This window comes from Ascaphus truei, chromosome 1, assembly GCF_040206685.1.
Source record: "Ascaphus truei isolate aAscTru1 chromosome 1, aAscTru1.hap1, whole genome shotgun sequence".
NCBI lineage: Eukaryota > Metazoa > Chordata > Amphibia > Anura > Ascaphidae > Ascaphus > Ascaphus truei.
The window spans coordinates 477,194,712-477,217,825 of NC_134483.1; the positions used below are offsets into that span (position 1 = coordinate 477,194,712).

At 43.0% G+C, this 23,114-nt stretch overlaps 1 protein-coding gene across 5 annotated transcripts in view; it reads right to left on the reverse strand.

Moving 5' to 3' along the window:
- The window catches only part of WDR19 (WD repeat domain 19), a 116,466-nt gene extending 93,699 nt beyond the window's left edge, over window positions 1-22,767 (reverse strand). For 3 of the 5 annotated variants that reach the window (XR_012787652.1, XR_012787654.1, XM_075567836.1), the window contains exons 1-8: window positions 22,645-22,767; window positions 16,023-16,114; window positions 13,936-14,001; window positions 9,712-9,837; window positions 9,058-9,173; window positions 6,711-6,826; window positions 6,226-6,306; window positions 4,051-4,163 (exon numbers count right to left, since the gene is read on the reverse strand). Coding sequence is in view for 3 of the 5 variants with exons in the window: in XM_075567836.1 (XP_075423951.1) it covers window positions 4,051-4,163; window positions 6,226-6,306; window positions 6,711-6,826; window positions 9,058-9,173; window positions 9,712-9,837; window positions 13,936-14,001; window positions 16,023-16,114; window positions 22,645-22,650 (716 nt within the window). In the remaining 2 variants the exon portion in view is untranslated. Of the gene's footprint in view, window positions 1-4,050; window positions 4,164-6,225; window positions 6,307-6,710; window positions 6,827-9,057; window positions 9,174-9,711; window positions 9,838-13,935; window positions 14,002-16,022; window positions 16,115-22,507; window positions 22,609-22,644 lie in introns of those variants that run through there. The other 2 variants (XM_075567858.1, XM_075567849.1) reach the window with 2 other exon arrangements.
- Window positions 22,768-23,114: the final 347 nt, after the last annotated feature.

Sequence of the window (23,114 nt, forward strand, 5' to 3'; positions counted from 1 at the left end):
AAAGAAGCTTATGGGCTAGGTCTATTAATTATATTAATGTGATATACAAAGCAATTAGTCTTTAATCATTTTTGCTTAACACCTGTTGCAGGGTACATGCAACTACACACGTGGGTTTCTTGACAAGGCTGTTTTATTTTGCCTTGAAAAATATACAGCACACAAAACAAAAATAGCTCTTTTTCAGCAACAAACAAAAATGGCTTTTCCTTCAGCAAACCGAACAAAACAGTTTCTCTTTAGCAGACAGTTTATATATATGCAGCTACCCTTTTTCTATGCAGGGGACAGACAGTTCACAGTTTCACTACTTTGCTACTCAGACCTTGTTTTCAGGAATCACTTTAGCAGCTTACTCCTCTCTCATCAACAGCAAGCTCCATGTGTCTACAACCTGGGTTTTAACACACCTTGATTAGGCAGCTGGGATCCAACTAATTGTCCTGAGGTTCCCAGCTGAAGTTTAACCTAGTCAGTGCTGCACTGCAGACTAGACATAGGTTTTCCAAGCATATAACTGGTGGCTTTTATTTACCCTGTCACAACCAATATCATTTCTTTTGTTGATGCAAGTTTAACAGGCAATGTAGTTCCTTTAATGCTCCATGCTTTAAAGACAAAATAAATAAGAGAGTATGCTGCACACCACAATGAAAAATAAATACATACAGTTTACCGGTGCTGCTGGTTCAAGGAGTACCTGTCAAAGTGATTCCAGGGTAATACTCAGGAAAAGAAGGATCCAACACTCTACGGTTTTGATTATAATGCTAATTTATTTGTGCCACACAACGTTTCGACCTATTGTATGTATTTATTTTTCATTGTGGTGTGCAGCATACTCTTTTAATTTATTAACCGTAGAGCGTTGGATCCTTCCGTGCTTTAAAGACAGCATATGCTCCTGTCTCAGAGGAGTTTTGAAATTCCATTCACTGTTTACTGTGTATTTCAGTGCCAATGATTACAAATCCCTATCTGATTAATCAAATGCTCCCTGTTACCTTCTCTACACACATGTTAAATCAGCAGTCCAAGCTGCCATTTATTTTTATTCCTCTTTAATATGTGCATCAATACAATCCACACAATGATAAGTAATTCGCTAAATTGCTGATTGATTGGCGAAGATTCAGCTCGGGGGTTCCCTTCTCACTGTCAGTACAGCAGAAGAGGACCAAAGATGCAAAGTTCTGTGGGGAAGATCATGTGACCAAGCAGTCACTAGATACAATTGGTGCACTGATAAAGAGAGGGCAGGGCTCAAAAAGGGGTGTGCCAGAGCCTGTTTCAGAAAAGGAAAGTGATTAGACTTTTTCAATGGTTGCTATAGAAACAAAAAATGCTTGATACATTATAATACATTAAAATGACATTCAGAGTTTTTTTTTTTTATGCTTCAAGTATTTTCTCATAGTACAGAACTGATTAATTTAAAAAAAAACACACATATAGGATATTGCTTGGTCGGCAGCTTTTAGTCTGAATAACAATGGCAGACACCTACTGCACTGTAATCTGCTCTCTCACTCTCCCCAAGAACAACACAACAATGTTCTATTGGATTCAGACAAGGATCCCGGCCTCATCATGTTAATTTTTTTAGTTTTTTTTAACTTCACATTTCTCAAATTGTAATAAGAAAATAAGAGTATATTGTAGGCACTTCATGTGAAAAGAAATACAAAAGAGAGAAATAAAAACAGAGCAAACAACATCACGAAAAACGTCCGGCAACAGTGAAAGCAGGATTTTCATGGAACATTTCGTTCCTCAGATGTGCCTCTGGGTTGCGAAGGCAGGCAGCATTAAGCACAATACCTAGTACCTTATATACTCTCTTATTTGTCTCTCACATGTCGGGGTGAGGGTGGGAGAGGAAGAGGGCAGGGGGGAGGAGGGAGGAGGAGGGGGGAGGGGGAAGAGGGAGAAATATTTAAACAAAAACTCAGCAATCCTATCCTAATGAATATAAGCCAACATTAAACCATTTTAAGCAACAGTTAGTATCAGAGACAAGAGACCCAAAGTCCGGTCACATTTGTTCAGCTGGGACTAAAACCAAAACGGAGGAGCTTCCTCTCCTCCTTGTCTACCCTCCTCTCGGGGGGCCTCTCACGAAGTGCTTTACTCACTGTTTACCGTCCTACACCCGCTGGGGCCAGACTCCCGGTTTTTCTTCCTCTCCTGCATATATCTGCTGGGCCGATGGTCCATTATTTTGAGCTGACCAACAATAGAGAGCGGACATAGGGCGAGCATAGCGCCTACAGTCGCAGGCAGGATTTTCCATGGGCGCAGGGGACCTGGCGGGGAGCTTTACTCTTCAACGGCTGCGACATTACTGCAGGAGCGGAGTGCAGCACTCGAGATCTAAACTTCTCGGGTGAGGCAACAACCAACCCCCCCCTCAGCTCTCAAAAAACAGGCAAGCAACAGGCTTGGGAAACATAGCGACCTCACGGATCGTTGCAAACGGTGGGGGAAGCATCCAATTTCTTCAACCGGTGAGCTGCTTCATAAAAATCCCCCCCGACAATGATCATCGCGGGTGATTGCGAGCCAAGGAGGATTTTCTGGAGCGTAGCAGGAAAAGGGCTTCTGTTCTTCTGAAGGGGATTAAGCCTCAACCAGGGACTGGAAGGTAGGTGGAATTCCGTTTTTCCAGGTGAGATCTTTAACCAGGTGTAGATGGGGTGCCTCACTCGCCTCACTTGTTCGTGTCTTGCTGAGCTGCCGCTCTGGCTGGGATGCGGCTCGGGCTTTCGCCGTTCCTCGCGGTGAGCGGGCAGGGGTCCTTGAGGGTGGGGGCGTCAGACCCAAAGCTTGGGCATAGGGAGCCATATCTTCCGGGTACTTGAGGGTTAGGAATTTCCCATTTCTAAGCACCACAAGCTTAAAAAGGAAAGCCCCATCGGTACTTGATGCCTTTTTCCCGGAGCAAGTTGGTAAGTGGCTTTAGTTCTCTTCTACGGTTGATCGTAGCTTTGGCAAAATTGTTATATATTTGGAGAGATTCATTCCTGAACAGGATCTTATCTTTGTCTCGGCATTCCGTTATAATTTTGTCCTTGACCGAGTAGCTATGTAATTTTATTATGAGGTCTCTTCTCCTGCTAGGATCATCCGACTTGGGCCCAATGCTCGGTGTGCTCGATCTATTTCTAGATCTCTTTCGGTCAGGTCTCCGCATATATCATTGAATAAATCTGTTGGGTAGGCGCATAGGTGTTCTTGAAGGATCATTTCAGGAACATTTCTCATCCGAATATTCTGGCGCCTCTCTCTGTTTTCCTGATCCTCCATTCCTTCCTTCAGTAAGGTAATTTCCTCCCCCAGGCGACTTATCTCCTCTTCAGCCTCCGTCTGTCTGTGATGGGTCTCATCCAATTTGTTCTCGAGAGTCGTTGTCCTCTCAGCAAGTCCCGCAATTTCTTGTCTGATATCGTTTGCGGCAGCCTGGAATGCGGAGTGTAGCTTTGCTGACATGGTTGATAGCAAGTCTTCCAAGTGCTCCCTTGTCAGAGGAGTTTCTGTGGAGCGCCACCTGGTCCGGCGCCATTTTGAGACTCCATGTCGGCAACAGAAGGGCTCTGAGACGGGGAAAAGTACTTCTTGACTTCTTCGACATAACAGCCTTAGTTAGGCACTCGGTGGGACTGGATCAGGTGTTCCAAATTGGCAGGAAAGGTGAGTTATAAGGGTTTTATGCTTACGGGTCTGAGGAGCTCCTCACCTACCCGACCATTCCGTGTGACGTCACCGGAAGCCCCCCAACTGATACCCTTTTTAACCAATTCTGCCAACTACAAGAATTTTTTTTTTTAAAGTTATACTTGAGAGTGGTTTGATTCCCTCAGGCTTGCTCCCTTTTGTGTGATGTCGCTTGGTGTTCAGAAAGCGCTTGTACAGCGAGTCCCCTTCCTCACCTCCCCTTAACTCTATTGGTTCTCTGAGAAGGTCAGGGTAAAGAAATCACTTGATTGACAAACCCTTCCCTATTCAGAGGCCGACTTTAAAATATAACCAATATGCACATGGCATACTCACCATCTGTAAGACACAATGGAGCCATAGCGTTGCTGGAAAGCCAATTCTATCGGGTTATCTGGATCACTTAGGTTGAATAAAAACAATGTTTTCTTTCCGACAACTACACTTATCTGAAATCAACATAAACCGTTATCCATTAGGGCAGGGGTCTGCAATCTCTCAAGGAAGAAGAGCCATTTTATAAAAAAAAGTCTTTCTCCAAAATATTCAGAGAGCCGCAGCACATGCATGAATATTACACCCCCACAAACACATCCATATACTGTACACACGCTAATAGGTATATACTGTATAAGCATTAACATATAACAAAATATGTAAGGGAATAAAATGCATCTCACAATAAGAAGTCCCTTTAATAAGTGTTTTTTTCAGGGTTTTTCTGTGCAAAAACAGTGTCATTTACAAATACACAATACATACCCATACACATATATACATCCGCCAATAGAAATCTTGGGACCCAGGACAAATTAAAGGAGCAGGGCCCCCCTGATTAATCTCCCCATCTTCCCCTTGTAATCCCCACATCTACCCCCCCCCCCCGCACTCCCCCATTAAACCCCACAGTGTATTGTGTGTTCCTTAGGGGTGGGAGAATGAGAACGACAGAGACAGAGAGGACAGGGATATTGGAAGAGAGGTAGGATCTGTGTATCTGAGATGTAGGACCTGCCTATAGGCTGCCCTGGAGGATTGAGGGGGCTGTTAGAGGCCTGACGAGCTGCCTGCTGAAAGGTGCCCACGGAGGTGCCTGTCAGGGGAACCTCCCTTCCACCAGTCTACAGCAAGACGTGTGGACAGGCATCTCTACGGACACCTTCCAGAAGGCCACCTCTGCGGATCATGCCAGATTAGGTTTGCTGGCAGGATAGTGAGGGAGAGAGGCAGCAGCTGGGGGTCGGCAACCTGCAGAGAGCCGCAAGTAGGAGCGAAAGAGCTGCGTGCGGCTCGAGAGCCGCAGGTTGTCAGCCCTTGCATTAGGGTGTAAACACTTTTGAGTAGAGATCTCCTTCATCTAGGCCTGGGTTGTGAAACTCCCATCCTCAAGTACCACGAACAGGTCAGAGTTGAAGGATATCCCATCAGCAGCATAGGTGGGTCAATCAAAATGACTGAGCCACCGATTGAGCCACCTGTGCTTAAGCCGGGTTATCCTTAAACCCTGACCTGTATGTGGCATTTAAAACGTCTGCAAGTTCAATTCTCATCATCTAGGCTATGTCTTTTTGACTTTAAACTTTGAGCCCACCAGCCAAGACATTAAACCTAGTCAATGCATAAATTTTTAAAAAAAAAAAAGATAATTCTGTATAATATTTCTTTTTTTTCCTATGGTTGTTTGAAACAGCATAAAATGATATATGTATATGGCATATGTGTTTCACTGTGTATGTTGCTGTCCTTAAATCGCATAGCAGACTGTGGCTTCTATACCATTATGAATGGAAAGTTGCATCTAGAGTTCCTTATGGCTTCTATTTGATTAATGTCATTCAAATTTCATCCTGTCTGCTACAATCCACTTTGTTACCCAGACTCTAGTCTGTAATTTTTGTTTGTAAAACGGATTGTGAGAAAGAAGCACATTTAGGGTAAACATGTTATTGTTTATGTGACAGAGAGGAACTTAAGTTGGTACATATGACATCTCGTGTATCCAGGGTTTAGATAAGAATATGGGGTGTACGCCCAGGTTTGTGTTTTATTATTTTTCTTATAATACGCAGCTTTCGGCTTTCTAATATTATTACTACGTAATAATCCATGAATAGGTTCAGCTAGTAACAAGGAAATAACTATATGAAACCTGTAAATGCGTCAGAAATACATAGCCTAAGACTGTTCTCCATTGCTAACCTGTATTTGCCTGTAGGTTATTGCAACTGCCTCTGGAAGAATAAATTATTTGGAACTGCAATAAACCTGTGTCAGATCAATTTATAGAGACAAAGAATCTTTATTTTCTCACATTAAGAACGTTTATTTTCAGAAACCAGTTTCAGCGACAGATAAGATAATTCACTGATAAAGGGCTATAATAGTTACGCCGGTATCCTCTTTAACCTCTTTGATAACAGCCCTGTAGTACAGTTATCATTTTAGCAGGACAGTAAATGAATGACAACCTCAGTAATACATGTGTACAGACGTTTCCCAGTGAGACCTTACTGTGCTTTCTCCTGGTGATGCTCTCTCATCAGTTTTCATCACCGAGAACTGGATATCGCTGGGGTCCGATCTCACGGAGGTCTGCACGACAAACGGGTATTTTATTCCTCATTTGCTTTACAGAGAACCTTTCCCAAAAAGTATTCCTACCATTCGATCTATTCTTCTATTCCATGTATACACACACACACACACACACACACACACACACACACACACACACACACACACACACACACACACACAGTATATTTTGTATTATATTAATATCAAAGAAACATCATTTTTATAAGGTGAAAACCTACAACATGCTCTTTTTTCAGAATACTTCAGAAGAATTATGATCTATAAATGACCTCAGGCAGCTTGATGATGGGCATCCAGAAGAACGTAGCTTCTCCCAGCCCCAAAGTAAATTATATTTAGGAGCACATTGAGTATGTGCAGAAATAATAGTGTACAAAGTCCTGTGTCTTATGACATACCTGTCTGATTGTGTCCCCTTCCTGGTTGCTGACAGTAATCATTTTATCTTCACTCCCCAGTGCTAGCAAATTTTGAGAGCTCCAACAACCACATGTTATACGTTTGGTGTGTTTACCTGCAGAAGAACAGGTCAAACAAGTGATGGATGGTGAAGGATTTTTGATTGCTACATTTCTTTCAAAGGTCTAAAAGTGAAACCATGTTTCTCTACTCGAAAACAGTGTCAAGCGACATTAAACTATACAATACAGTTCAATCATTTGCTAAAAGTACACACTTGTACAAATAACCACCACTGCCAAATGAAATATTTAAGATGGGTTAAGTATATAATAATGCATACAAAATAAATACAAGTCAATGTTAATAGAGCACTTGATTCATAGCAGTGCATTTATATATATTGGACTATCATGACAATTATTAATAGATAAAAACATGTAATTTGAAATAATATTTTAGTACCATAACATTATCTGTTGCGCTTTTAATATACCAAACGTTACTTCACTATTGTGGCCTTTTCTTTATTACCTGCAGGCTCGTCTTCGGGGACAGCTTTGTCTCTTGCCCCCATTACTTTATTAATATCTCGTCCTCACGGAGACCTCCACATACCTTTTCTCCTCCATTTGCGCCTATTTTTTATGTTATAATTTAATATGGGGGTTTTGTGTCAAAACCGAGAATTTATGGCAGTATAAGAGGCACATCTCCATATCACAGAGACAATGACTTTTTGCGCATACATATACATATATATATATATATATATATATATATATATATATATATATATATAGTGTTCGACAAACCTATACATTTGCACGCCCCGGGCGAGTGGATTTAACATCGTGGCGAGCTCCTATTGGCCCAAGCAGCACACGTGTGGTACTAGGTGGCGAGTAGATTTTTTTGTTTGGCGAGTAGATTTCTTGGTGATTTGTCGACCACTGTGTATATATATATATATATATATATAAAGCAACTGTAAATATTACTGTATGTTCATTTGCATGTCTTAGACAGGTCTGCAACCCTGTCTTTCCCCATTGTCACCCAGCATACAGCGCTTCCACTGCAGCAAGGGATTCTGGGAAATGACATGCAAATGAGCACCAGCATGCAGTGGCTTGAGGATTGGCTTGTGTAATACGAGCTTGAGACAAAAGGTGGCACTGAGTGCTCATTTGCATGTCATTTCCCAGAATCCCTTGCTGCAGTGGAAGCGCTGTATGCTGGGTGACAATGGGGAAAGACAGGGTTGCAGACCTGTCTAAGACATGCAAATGAACATACAGTAATATTTACAGTTGCTTTATGCTTTACTGTGGAGGGTTTTTGTCACTTTTTTTACCCACCATAACCTTAATGACAGTGGTATATGTGGTATATATATATATATATATATATATATATATATATATATATATATATATATATATATATATATATATATATATATATATATATATATATATATATTCCTTTGTGTATCAGTATTGCTTGACCTGAAGAAGAGAGGAGAACTCTCGAAAGCTTGTCCTATGACATAAATTGTTAGTCCAATAAAAAAGGTATCACCGAATACTGAAGAACTCATTTATTCTGCACTATCGCAACTGGACTAACACGGCTATTTTCTGCTTTATATATACATATATACACATATACACACACACACATACAGATAGATACATACATATTAGAATTTAAATACTTTATTAAATCTGATACCCAAATAAAATAAACGGTTGGCAAATTAATATAGATTTGTGCCGGTTTCTTCTATTGGGAATTATGAGATCCGAATAAGAGATCAGAACATAACTTCATGCTTTCAAAGCATCATTGTTTATTTAAATAGAACAAGTCAAGAGACACAAAATCTTGTTCTGTCTCTCTTTAGTGGTAATGTGGGTGAAGTGCTTCACTTTAGCATACACACATTTATTTATAAAATATTTTACCAGGAAGTGATACATTGAGAGTTACCTCTCGTTTTCAAGTGTGCCCTGGGCATAGAGTTATGATGACAAATAGTACATGGACATCAGTAGTACATCACTCTGCCTTTTCTATGACAAGTGTATCAATGCTGCACCTATAGAGAAGATTAGTGCTTCTCAAACCTCTCATAAAGGACGGCTCGTTTTAAGGATAACCAACGCACACAGGTGAATGCACATAAATTGCATATATGCACAATGATGGTTGGTTGCCTTATTACCCTGGTCTGGCGCAGGGATCTCCGGGGAGGTTTGTAAACCGCTAGTGTACAATCAACAAGATGTAAAGTTAAAGGCCATTCCAGGTGAATCCCATTCAAAAATAAATATTGCTTACCAAGTACAGGGACCTTACGCGAGGTCTGAAGATTATAAATAAGCAAACTTCCCTTGGATGTCCCAACAGCTAGCAATGTACCAGCCTTTGACCACAGCAAAAAGGACATTTGATCCCTGCAAAGTAAATAGCATTATAAAACAGCATCAACAGAGGAGCAGGTTCTGCTGGCCGATTGTGGGTTACTAACAATTAATGGTAATAACACAACCCGTTGGTTCTTATTTCTCACTATGCAGGGAAGTGTAGTCTGTTGTAACAATGTGTTATAACTGATTGTGATCACATCGTTTTGTGCCACAAACACGTTTTTGTCTCTGCAACACTGACGTGCCTCCTTAGGAGATAATAGTATTAGTATTGGTGAGCTAAGATCTGACATTTTCTTGACCTGGCAGAAACACTGCAATACCTACTGTATATTCTTTACACACCAGTTCTCTAAAACTCACTGCAGATTTATCCAGTCATAGCAAGCAATTAAGCAGGGATAACCTGAAAATCTGAGCTGTTAGTGGCCCTGGAGGACTGGAGTTGCCCACCCAATGTAAGTCTTGTACCCACAGATCTATATTTTAACTTGTTACATTTGTACTGTCCCTTCAGTAACACCTATGCATAATCGTATCTGAACTTGTACGGTACCCAGCTTACCTCATGCCACTGTCTAACTGGCTGGTTTTATTTGTATTCGGATCCCACATATAGATGGAGCTAGATTTATCAGCAATGATGGCCAGAGCATTTCCATCTTTATCCCAGTCCAGTGCGAAACATACGCTAAATACAACATGAGAAAATTACCCATGATTAAAAATAAATATTTAATTGCAAATCAATGATGTACGTAATTAGCACTGTGTAATACAGCAGATGTCATTCTAAAAACACAATAAATACAAATACAATGGAAATGGAGTTAAAATGTATATCTTCTGATTGTTAGGGTTAATGATATAGGGTTTGTGTTTTTAAGATGATAAAGCACTCTTTGATAATCTTACCTCAGTCTTAAACCATAAAGCCTGATTTTATCAAAATCCCTTGTGGACTAATTTCATAGTTACAGGCTGCGGTGTCATTTTAAAACATAGGGATTTACAGTATGTATCTACACAGAGAAAAAGGGTGTTTTGAGGCAATGATGCATTTTTTGGAACACAGTTGCATTGAAAATAAGAAACAGTTTCTTACATGTGGTGCTGAATGTTACACTTAAAAAGAAGCATTTCTGCCTGCTCTGTTTTTATTTTTTCACCACAATATGTTTTAGATGGATAGGTAGTAAGGGTCTCCGAAACTGAACCGCGTTAAATGCAGCTCCGGGAACCGCCTGGTTCTCAAGATACCACGGTAGATGCCACCGATATCATCCCCTCCGGGGGAAACAAAATGGCGTTTAAATCTCCTGCAGCTTCCCATTGGCCTGCGTGAGGCGGGACCTTAGCCAGGGAGTAAGCGGCAGCCCCTTCCGTGGGTAATTATCATCTCGGAAATCAGAGTTCCAGGGGCTGAAATAAATGTGGTTCAGCTACGAGGACCCCCTGCATCACACACACACACACAGGTTTGCAGGAGTATTCACCACCTGCCAATAGTTTTATATTTTGTTGAATTACAAAGAATGTTTTTCAAATAAACTTTTTTTATTCTAAGTTACAAAACTGTAGTGGTTAAACTGAACTCTGTTATATGAGAAGGTTAAATGTCAGCAAAGGAAATATGCAAAATGAAATTGACTGGTTGCATAAGTATTCAGCCCCTTAAGTCAGTACTTGGTAGAAGCACGTTTTGCAGCAATTACTGTTATGAGTTGTTTTGGATCGGTCATTACTAGCTTTGCACAGGTAGAATCGTGAAATTTTTGTCCATTCTTCATGAGAAAATTGATCCAGTTCTGATTAGTTTGTTGAAGATCATCAATGGATTGAAATCTTCAAGTCTCGCCATAAATGTTCGATTGGGTTCAAGTCAGGACTTTGACTGACAGAATTCTGATCAGTCTTTCAGCACAATTGTGCATTATGTAGCCCTTCTGATTCAGTTATTTACCCAATATCTATTGTCAATTTGTTGACTTATACGTAAACTCTGACATTAGTTGAGTGCAATTTTTGGATGCCTTTTTTCCTGGTTTTATTTTACCAGGATTTGTTTAAACCAATGACTGGGCCACTCAGAACATTAATTCTCTTCTTGTTCAACCACTCGAGTGTGACTTTGGCCTTCTGCTTCAGCTCATTGGCCTGGTTAAATGTGAATTTCCTCCCCAGTTTTAGAGTCTTAGCTGACAAACAATTTTTCCTCAAAGATTCAACCATTCTCCCCTCTATTCTGACAAGCTTCCCAGTCCCTGCTGAAGAGAAGCATCCACATAACATCATGCTGCCACCACCATGCATGACAGCTGGGATGGTGTTGACTGGGTGATGTGTAGGGTTGGGCTTAATGATGGACTTCACTGTGCTGAGACGAATAATCAGAGCCTATGATATTTTCTTGAACCCTTCTCCTACTCTGTACCTCTCTATCACTTTATCTCTGACTTGTTTCGGAAGCTCCTTGGTCTTTAGCGTTGCTTTGTTGGATCACTATCTGAGTTGCAGATTCAATATCTTTATATACCTGGAGGGAAATGATCTACAAGTTAAACCACTTTGATTACACACAGGCTGAAACCATTTCACAAATTTTGGGACCTTTCAAACAATTCATTTGCCCCTGAGCTGATTTAGGGGTGCGGTAGCAAAGGAGTTGAATACGTATGCAACTGAGATTAATCTGTTTTTCTATGTGACCTTACTTCTTTATATTCTCTATGTATTTTCTAACTTTATCACTTTAATTGTTTTGTAGATTCTACATGTAAAGTCTAATCTGAAAGTGTTGTGGAGTACACAGGTGTCAACAAAATGTGAAAAAATGTGCAGGGGGTGAATACTTCTGCAAACCACCGTGTATATGTATGTAGATCTAGATCAGGAAAATAGAAGCGCTTTTCTCAAATTATTAGCAGAACAAAATGTATTAGGCTACTGTCCGTTAGACATTAGGATATATTTATTTAAAACAGTGATGTGATTCACAAGGTAAAATAACCATAAAAAATGGCTTTACGGTCAAATAGAACAAATTCCACTGGTAGGTGGAGAAATAGACATAAAAAACATATTAGATTGGGCTGGTAAATGCACTAATTGGGATCATATGTAAAGTGTATGGAGTTTGAGATAACACAAGTCCGGGCAATAAAGTAACAATGATAAAGTGATCTTAATCCAGATATTAAGAGGTGAATTAAAAATATAACCCCACCCAAAAGATCTCCTCACTCTTGCCTGCGTGTAATAAAGCGTGAAAAGCCAATGTACTCATAATCTCAGTGTGACACTGAACCTGTATTAAGATCTTTGTTCAGTAGGGAAATACTCCAAATATATGTTTAACTGGTTACAGATATATGATGAGAAGGTCTGACAGTGCTCAGAGGAGGCGGGTGCTACGTATCTGTGCCCACAGCTGATCCGCAGCTGATGTCAGAAAGGCAATTCACGGTCACAATGCTGTGTTTGATCTGTATAAAAATCCTTTCCGATAACTGGGCCCACCCAGGTGTTAAATCATCTTGTTGCAGGTTTCCAATATAGGGTTCCCGCAGGTTACAGAGTCAGGAGATATCACAATTGGCTCGAACACACATGCACCCTGGAGTGTCCCACACCTTACAGTTTTCACAAGGGGCAGGCAATATTGTGAAACTGTAGCTTGCAGTTACTGCAGCAGCTGGTCTCAATGAGATACTTAGGCCTGGGACATAGTGCCCCAAACAGTGCGGAGGCGTGCTGAGGTTCAGGGAAAGCGGTGCTTTCCCTGGCCTTACACAGCGCGCCGTCAGGGGGCGGGACAGGGGCGGGCCAGTGACGTCACGGAGCTGGTTCGCCCTCATTGGGCGAACCGCTCACGTGACCGGCCCTGCGCTCCGGCAAGCGGGGAAATTTCCAAACTCCGTCAGACACAAGCTTCCCCAAGCGTGCTGACGCGTGCGCGAGCCCCTGCTAAAGCTGCTCTCATTGCGGCTGCAGGGGCTCAGTGCCGAGCAGCAGCACGGCTCAGCACGGGTCAGCGCATAAGCGCTTACCATGCCCGAGGCCTAAGCAACATGCAGCTGTGTGTCTCCAGGGTGATAGGAATAGCTCACGCTCAATAGGATAGAGAAACTACGATCCAGCTCAATGAGTTGTGTTTCTCTGCTCAAGACAAATCCAATATAATCACCCAACGTGGTTCATCGCAATATGCGACTTCCTCAGGGGTAGGTTTCTTGGGAGGTAACAATTCACCTCTACATACTCCTCAGAAACCATGGTAATTAATTGCAAAATGATCCTCCAATCTGGATTTAGCGCTGCTATTTCCTCGTTGTGTGTGTGTGTGTGTGTGTGTGTACATATATACATACATACATACATACATACATACATACAGGCAAAGGACAGACACTGCTGCTTTGAGTCAGATATAGCAGATTTTTTTTATTGCAACTGAAAGGTAAAAGGAATGATGCAGAGGCACAGGGGCACAGAATTCCATACCTCATTACAATCTGTGCGTCATTCAACTCATCCTACTGACACTGCCCAAGTCGTAAGCTGATGCACGCAGAGAACTATTGGAGCAGAGAAGAGTCTCTAGTAGACAAATTGAATTCTTTGCCAGTTGTTTAAATCTTTTCTTGGACCAACGTGAGAATTATTACCATATTTTGGTTGATATAATCTTTTAGGACCAAATGTATTGTATTGTATTGTATTTCTAACCAATATATCAGAAATGGCAAATAATTAACTGCATTACAAAGACACCAACAATAATGCTTACCCTGGTAAATTAATTTCCTCTCTCTTCTGTCCATGTCGGTCGTAGATTTTAACAGTGTGATCCGCTCTGGGGGAATAAAAGGGAGCTGAAGTAAGACATTTCTATATCCTATTTTCATTATTATTGCTGGAGGGATTATGCTACAAAGACAACGTAGAATATGTGCTGGCAACACGGTTCACAGATGTATTATTTCATTAATGAATGCTTAACGTATATCAGTAAATAGAAGTAAAATTAATTCAGTTGCCTGTTCTTGCTTTTTGAGGTTTTAAATTGCAAATATTTTGATTGAGGACTAAGGGCCTCATGCAGAGAGCAGCGTTATCGTGGAAAGCGCCATTTTTTGGCAAAATCTGCCTTTAGAAAGGCAGGTACTGGCGAGTTTTAAAAAAAGCGCCATTTTTTTATTTATTTTTTTCAAACTCCCTGCACGACCGGCGAGAAGGTAAATCTCTCCAGTTGAAAAAATGTCCCTATTCAGAAAGGCGCGATCGCCATCTAGTAGCTGTTCGCGCCAATAACATGGAGAGAAATTCTACAATTACCTCCGCCAAAAAAAGTTGGCAGGCAGCTGGAGAGAGAGGGAAAATACAAAAAAAAAACGCGCTTTTTTCAAACATGTTTCACCAGCGCACATCTCGCCGGTTGCAACTCTCCATATGCAGAAAGGATTCTAAATGCAGTTTTATGCCCTTTCTGCATATGGAGAAAAAAACTCTCCAATAAAGCTAAAAAATTTCCCCCTCTCCAATTCTAAATAGCGCTGCTCTCTGCATGAGGCCCTAAGTCAATGCAGTACAAAGTATAACAGGGCAACAGACCTTAGCCAAAGTTCAGCAGTACAAAGTATAGTAGGGTAACAGACCCAGTATCCACCTGCAGTCAAGAACAGCAGCAGCACTGGGCTGCAGGCTGCCTGTCTGTAAAGGTTTCAGCCCAGGTGGCTCATTAGTGCTCCTGCCTTCTCTAGGCAGCAGTTAAGTATTAGGTTTTAACAGTGCTAGGCTTTTGCTGAGAGGGTTGACACTGCTACATTCCCCGTTTGAGCGTAGCTAGGGCTATCCGCAGCCGAAGCTCACCCCTCCACTCCGTCCGGGACAAGAAGTCAGCATTTGCATTCTCCTTGCCTGGTCTAAGTTGGATGTTAAAAGAGAATGGTTGGAGGGACAGGTACCACCTTGTAAACCTGGGACTGGAGTCCTTCATGGTATGAAGCCGTTATAATAGAGCATGATCGGTATGTAATACAAAACGGACTACGGTTCAATAATATTTTAGTGACTCAATTGCCCATTTTATTGCCGAGGCCTCATTTTCTATCGCCGCATGTTTCACCTCTCTAGGGAATGATTACTGGCTTGGGAACAGGATAGGACAAGACTGCCCCATGGCCTATATTTGAGGCATCCGTCTGGACAATAAAAGGCCTTTTAAAATCAGGACTTTGGAGAGTGGGAGCTTCGAACAAACACCTTTTAACTTCGTCAAAAGCCCACTGGCATCTTCTGTGTTCAGACGACCTGGGTAAAGGCTGTTTATTTGTGAGGCCCATCAGGGCCCCCGTAATCGTGGAGTCGTGTGGGATAAACCGCCGGTAATACCTGGCTAACCCCAGAAGTGAGCGCACCCGAGTCTTTGTCTGCGGCCTGGGAGCTTCTCTCAGGGCATTTACCTGGTTAGATAATGGTCTTACTTTACCACCCCGCATGACATAAAATACGTATTTTTCTCAACCAAAAGTAGAACTCAAACGAAATAATAATAATAAGTTTAAAAGGGTTAAGGAGGAGATAAAAAGGAGGCATGAGAGAGAAAGTGAGACAAGGAGATTGTGCCAGGAAGACACACGTTTCTAGTAACCACGTTGGTCGGAGAGAAGCGCAGATTCGTTGTTGCTTTTAACAGGAGTTCTTCGTAGATAAAATAATAGAGGGACACTTCGAAACCTCACAGGTTCAAAGAGGTAAAGGGAGCAAAAAGCAATACAAATGAAGGTGCAGTGTACGCCAGAATCAGAGTTTATGTATATTTATGTGTATACATCCAGCTAGATCCGCGTAACATTTTTCTTCCTATTTGCTTACCCGGTAACTGCAATGTAATTTCCTAACGTTTTCTGCCAGACATAATGGATGGGAACGCCAAGCAAGCCCTTTTCCGCCAGAGAAAATACACGCTGAAAAACACAAGAGTTACTAATAAGATACAGCAGAAGTGAGAAAGGCCCTTTTAAAACCAATATAGCCCTAAAATATTAAGATATATATATGCACGATACTGGAAGTGTTCAAAATAAAATGAAAAAACAAAGTGATAAAATAGATGTATGTGCTCAGGAGTCAGTCATTTCAGATGTATGTTTTCAGTTACGCTGGAAGACTAAATTCCTCATGTTTCTCCATAAAAGCCAGCAGAGGTTTTATCATTTTATGTTACATTTCCTTTTTTATAACTCCACAATTGTAGAAGTAACTTCTCTCACATTTTAAGTGTACATGTTTTGGACTGCATTATCTAACAAGGACAGGGGGGTAGCTTGCCTACAGACTAAAAAACATACTGTATATTAGAAAGGTATATACTTGGCACTATAGACTTTTAGACATGTCAACGCTCACTAATCTTCTGTGAATCTCACTGTTCTGGAGTCAGTATCAATGATTTTAGCATATGGACTTTAATGGCGAGTCACAGATGAAAATAAATACAGTATTTTCTTTTACAATTCTAGTGTATAAAATGTGCAGTCTTGGGGGCAGATCTTTTGCATTGCTTGAGGAATTGCCCGGTAATCCAAAAATTCTGGTCACAGATTGGTAATTACTGTAAAGAATCACTAGACACAAACATTCGCATAAACTCAGAATATGTGATCTTTCATTTGACAAATTTAGAGGTAGAAAGGGAAAGAGAGAACCAAACTGGGAAAAGAAAATGTATACAAATTATAGCCATGGCAGCAAGGAAAACGATCTTGTAGCAACGGATTCACAATACCCCCTCGTCGCTAAAATGATGGAAAGAAAAACGGCTTAGTTTATTCACACTAGATTGGGTAAAAGCAACGACAGATCGAGAAAACAAGGTGGAGAAATTATTTCAAACTTGGGAGAGCTTTATTGCCACACAATCAGACGATATAAAGCTAAAATACAGGAACATTTTCAATACACAGTGTGGTTCGCGACACGGACGCTGGCCATAAACCCCCCATTAGGACTTAGGGCCTCATGCAGAGAGCAGCGCTAACAGGGAAAGCTGCATGTTTTGCTGAAATCTGCCTTTAGAAAGGCAGATAATGGCGAGTTTTAAAAAAAGCGCCATATTTTTTTTTTCTGAAACTCGCCGCGCGGCTGGAGAGAACCTAAATCTCTCCAGTGTTGAAAACGGCCGTATTCAGAGAGCCGCGAATGCCATCTAGTGGCTGTTCGCGCCAAAAAAATGGCGCGATTTTCAACATTTTGCTTCGCCAGCAAGAAGCTGCCGTTCGGCGGCCGGTGGGGAAAAAAAAAAACGCGCGCATATCGCCGGCTGAAACTCTCCATATGCAGAAAGGATTCTAAATGCAGTTTTATGCCCTTTCTGCATATGGAGAAAAAAACTCTCCATTAAAGCTACATTTTATTCCCCTCTCCAATTTTAAATAGCGCTGCTCTCTGCATGAGGCCCTTAAACATTACACAGTCTGAACAGGGATCTATTAGAGACGAGGGGAGACCAGACACGACCATTAACAGCCCCCTTAGCACAGCTGACGGTGTCATGAGAGCAGATGTTGTATAAACTTGGGTGATTTAACAGGAGCATAGTATTTAAGTTTGTGTTGTAATTTGGTTGACAACATGCAGTAAGTTTGTTTTACAAGAATTGCTGTTGGTTAATAACAAAAAACAAAATAAAAAAAACAAAAAGGGAAATTTACAAAATGTGGAAATATAGAAGCAAAATAAATTGTATTGTTACTAAGCATGTAAAATTGTCATGTACAAGATTGTAAGTTCTCTAATTAAAAAGATTTACAAACAAAAAAATAAAATTATTGCAATAATTATTTATTTCATTCACAGGCTTTTATTTGAGGCCTCCAATATCAGTGAAAACTCCAATCTAAACATTTAGAGGGGAATCGCTGAGTTTTAGCAGTAACATTTCACAATAAATCATGTATGTTAATGTATTTTGTAAAATTGTACAGATTTTCCATGTGTAAATATGTAACAAATTATTTTGTATCCATTGAAAACACACGAGTAACTTAAATGTCGCTCACCTGTCTGGTAATTCAAAAGGAAAATGAGGTCATTTTCATACCAGGTTATCTGCTTACCAACACAAACACACCACTTGTCTTGCGGCCAAACCACTTCAAACTACCCAAATAGTGTTGCACTGTGTGTCATATGTGTAGCCATTACAAGGCGGTTTGTCATTTTCTAATATTGGTCATCTCTGGCAGTATACCGATATGATCGTAATAACAAGAAGTGACGATACGTTTGGAGACATGGGATAGTCTAGGCCAGGGGTGCTCAACTCCAGTCCTCAAACACCCCCAACCGGTCAGGTTTTCAGGATAGCCCAGCTTCAGCACAGGTGGCTCAATCAGTCCCTGCTTCAGCACAGGTGGCTCAATCAGTCCCTGCTTCAACACAGGTGGCTCAATCAGTCCCTGCTTCAGCACAGGTGTTCAATCAGAGGCTGTCTTTGACTGAGCCTCTGATTGAGCCACCTGTGCTGAAGCTGTGATATCCTGAACACCTGACTTGTTGGAGGGGGGGATGCACTTGACATGCAGTTTATGATGTGGCAGCTCCAAAGAAGCCAGATTTGCCTGTGTAAATAGGGTCACTACCCTGCTTTCCTGGGGTCAGGGGCATCACTCCCTAATGGAAGGTTGCTTGGGCTTCCTCACTCTTAATCCTTTCCTTACACCCATCTATTTATTCTAAAATGTAATTTATTTTAAAAAAAACACACACATTTAATTTGTAATAAATATTAAAATGAAATACTTAAAAATATATATTTTAAGCCTTTACTATGATACAATTCTTTCAAACTAATTTGAAGGAGTTATATATATATATATATATATATATATATATATATATATATATATATATATATATCTTTATTTATATGGTGCCATTAATGTACATAGTAATTCACAGCATTCATTGGCTGTCCCTGGGCTAGTGATAGACCGATCAGCCTATCACATAGGGATGTGCAGACATCCTTAGACAAATATAGATACAGCAGGGCCCTGCTTCTCGGCGATCCGCCGGCACCGAGAAGTGGGCCGCCATGTTGTATCGTAAGTCGCGCATGTGCAGAACAGGCGGTTGCGCCCGGCGCACATGTGCAGACCGTAGTTTGCGCGCACAGACCATAGGTCGCGCATGCGCAGAATGGCAAAAAATGCCGGTTTGCGCATGCGCAGAACTGAAAATCGCCGGATCCACTTTCCGGCGATTTTCACTACACGGTGGAACCCGCCGTATACCCGGGGCCCTCCTGTATATCATCTGTATCTGCATCATGTATGTGTATGTATGTCTTTATTTATATATCACCATTAATATATGTACATAGTGCTTCACAGCAGTAATACACGTGACAATCATTTACATAACAAATAGTATAAATAACACAAAGGAGAGAAGTGCTTGAGACATAAAAGTAACATTTAGGAAAAGGAGTCCTTGCTCCGAAGAGCTTACAATCTAATCGGTAGGAGGAAAGAACAGAGACAGTAGGAGGGCATTCTGGTAAGTGCGTCTGCAAGGGGCCAAGCTTTATGTATCAGGTGTATAGTGTTAGCCATGGAGCTACTCAAATGCTTTGTTAAGAAGGTGTGATAGAAGGTGGGTAGAGAGGGGAAGGGCATTCCAGAGGTGTTGGGCAGTCAGTGAGAAAGGTTTAATGCGGGAGAGGGCTTTAGATACAAAAGGGGCAGAGAGAAGACATCCTTGAGAAGAACGCAAGAGTCGGGATCGTGCATAGCGAGAAATTAGGGCTGAGATGTAAGGAGGAGCAGAAGCTTAAAAAATGTGGAGGAGAAATGAGTGTGAGATGCGGGATTTGACAGGGAGCCAGGAGAGGGATCTCAGCAGGGGAGACGCGGAGACAGATTTAGGAAAGAGTAGAGTGATTCTGGCAGCAGCATTTAGGAAAGATTGTAGGGGAGACAGGTGAGAGGCAGGAAGGCCAGACAGCAGGAGGTTACAGTATTCAAGACGGGAGAGAATGAGGGTCTGTGTCAGAGTTTTAGCAGTCGAGCAACAGACGGGCGTATCTTTGCAACATTACGGGTAGAAAAAAACAACAGGCTTTTGCTACATTTTGAATGTTTGAGTAGTCGAGTGTGACCCCTAGGCAGGGCCGCCGACAGGGGGGACAGCCGGGACAATTGTCCCAGGCCCGCTGGCTGCAGGGGGCCTGGCGACAGGACAAAGCAGTTGGGCCTTATCTCTCGTGGCCGCCGGGCCCTGGCTCTCCCTACTCAAAAACTGTCAGCACACGTCGGAAGTAAGCTGGGCTATGCGTCCGGCGTGCCGGCATGAGGTTGTTTTTTGTTTTTTTTTATATACAAATATTGGGGGGGGGGGGGTGTTATATGTATTATTTATATATTTTTAAATATGTATTGGGGGGTTATATGTATGGGTTTTTTTTTCTATGTACAGTATTTGGTGAGTTTATATGTATTCGGTTTTGCTTATATGAATTGGGGGATTTTCGATGTATTGGGTGTTTTTTTCCTATGATGTGTCTACCACTAAATAAACTAGACTATCAAATGGACAACCAATGAACTTTCCTAACGAAAAAATTGGGAAGAGTAGCAAAACCTTAAAGGCCTCAAGTTGCCCTTTCGCGGGATACACAATTATTAAAGGCCAAGCAGACATTTGGATCCCATGCAACAATGGGGAGCACAGACTGACCCCGGAAGATCCTGTACATCACTGGGGAGCACAGACTGACCCCGGAGGATATTGTACATCACTGGGGTGCACAGACTGACCCCGGGGGATCCTGTACATCACTGGGGAGCACAGACTGACCCCGGGGGATCCTGTACATCACTGGGGAGCACAGACTGACCCCGGGGGATCCTGTACATCACTGGGGAGCACAGACTGACCCCGGGGGATCCTGTACATCACTGGGGAGCACAGACTGACCCCGGAAGATCCTGTACATCACTGGGGAGCACAGACTGACCCCGGAAGATCCTGTACATCACTGGGGAGCACAGACTGACCCCGGAGGATATTGTACATCACTGGGGAGCACAGACTGACCCCGGGGGATCCTGTACATCACTGGGGAGCACAGACTGACCCCGGAGGATCCTGTACATCACTGGGGAGCACAGACTGACCCCGGAGGATATTGTACATCACTGGGGAGCACAGACTGATCCCGGGGGATCCTGTACATCACTGGGGTGCACAGACTGACCCCGGGGGATCCTGTACATCTCTGGGGAGCACAGACTGACCCCGGGGGATCCTGTACATCACTGGGGAGCACAGACTGACCCCGGAGGATCCTGTACATCACTGGGGAGCACAGACTGACCCCGGAGGATATTGTACATCACTGGGGAGCACAGACTGACCCCGGAGGATATTGTACATCACTGGGGAGCACAGACTGACCCCGGGGGATCCTGTACATCACTTGGGAGCACAGACTGACCCCGGGGGATCCTGTACATCACTGGGGAGCACAGACTGACCCCGGGGGATCCTGTACATCACTGGGGAGCACAGACTGACCCCGGGGGATCCTGTACATCACTGGGGAGCACATACTGACCCCGGAGGATCCCGTACATCTCTGAGGGGCACAGAATGACCCCGGAGGATCCCGTACATCTCTGAGGGGCACAGAATGACCCCGGAGGATATTGTACATCACTGGGGAGCACAGACTGATCCCGGGGGATCCTGTACATCACTGGGGAGCACAGACTGACCCCGGGGGATCTAGTACATCACTGGGGAGCACAGACTGACCCCGGAGGATCCCGTACATCTCTGAGGGGCACAGACTGACCCCGGAGGATCCCGTACATCTCTGATGGGCACAGAATGACCCCGGAGGGATCATGTACATCACTGGGGAGCACAGACTGACCCCGGAGGATCCCGTACATCTCTGAGGGGCACAGAATGACCCCGGAGGATATTGTACATCACTGGGGAGCACAGACTGATCCCGGGGGATCCTGTACATCACTGGGGTGCACAGACTGACCCCGGGGGATCCTGTACATCACTGGGGAGCACAGACTGACCCCGGGGGATCCTGTACATCACTGGGGAGCACAGACTGACCCCGGGGGATCCTGTACATCTCTGAGGGGCACAGACTGACCCCGGAGGATCCCGTACATCTCTGAGGGGCACAGAATGACCCCAGATGATCCCATATGTCTCTGGGCTCTCTGGTTGGTTGCACACGTTATAAGGAGCCCCGCTTAGCTTGAGCTTCCTCTAGTTAGATCTGTTTAAACACCCATGGCTGGTTGAGGCCACACTGCGGCGTCATTTACCGGGCTAGTGTCGCTGTCACGCAGCCGGTACCAGGCTCTTGCCGCGCTCCCTCCCCGCGTCAGGCAGCCGGTACCGGCCCGCTCTCCCTCCCTCCCTGTGTCACACAGCCAGTACCCCGGGTCTGCGGCCTCATTACCTTCATTCTCCCTCCGCGCGGACAGCTGCACCGAACTGCGCACGCGCGTCACCATGGCAACCGCTGGCGGGCAACGCTACGCAGCGTCACACGTCTCCATGACAATGCTGCTGCGAATCAGCGGGAGAGAAAGCGTCATCAGCGCGACAAGTTCTAAATTGTTATGCTGGACGTCATCGCGCACGACGCGTGAGTCAGCCGTCTTTGATTTGGGAGATAAAAAAGGTTCCCTCCAAAATATCTCCGCTTATTACGTCACAAAATCCGGGGAGATTTGTATATAGTGTTTGTTTTCTTACTGCGAATTGTATCTCACACAGATAACAGCTGCTGACAGTGCGCCCCAGCAGAACTTAACGTGTTGACCCTGAACAACAATGGCCGCTTAGGGAGCAGCAATTGTGTTACACAGAGCCGGACAAAACTGTGAGATGCGATGGGGAGGCATGTTATTTATATAATGATCTGAC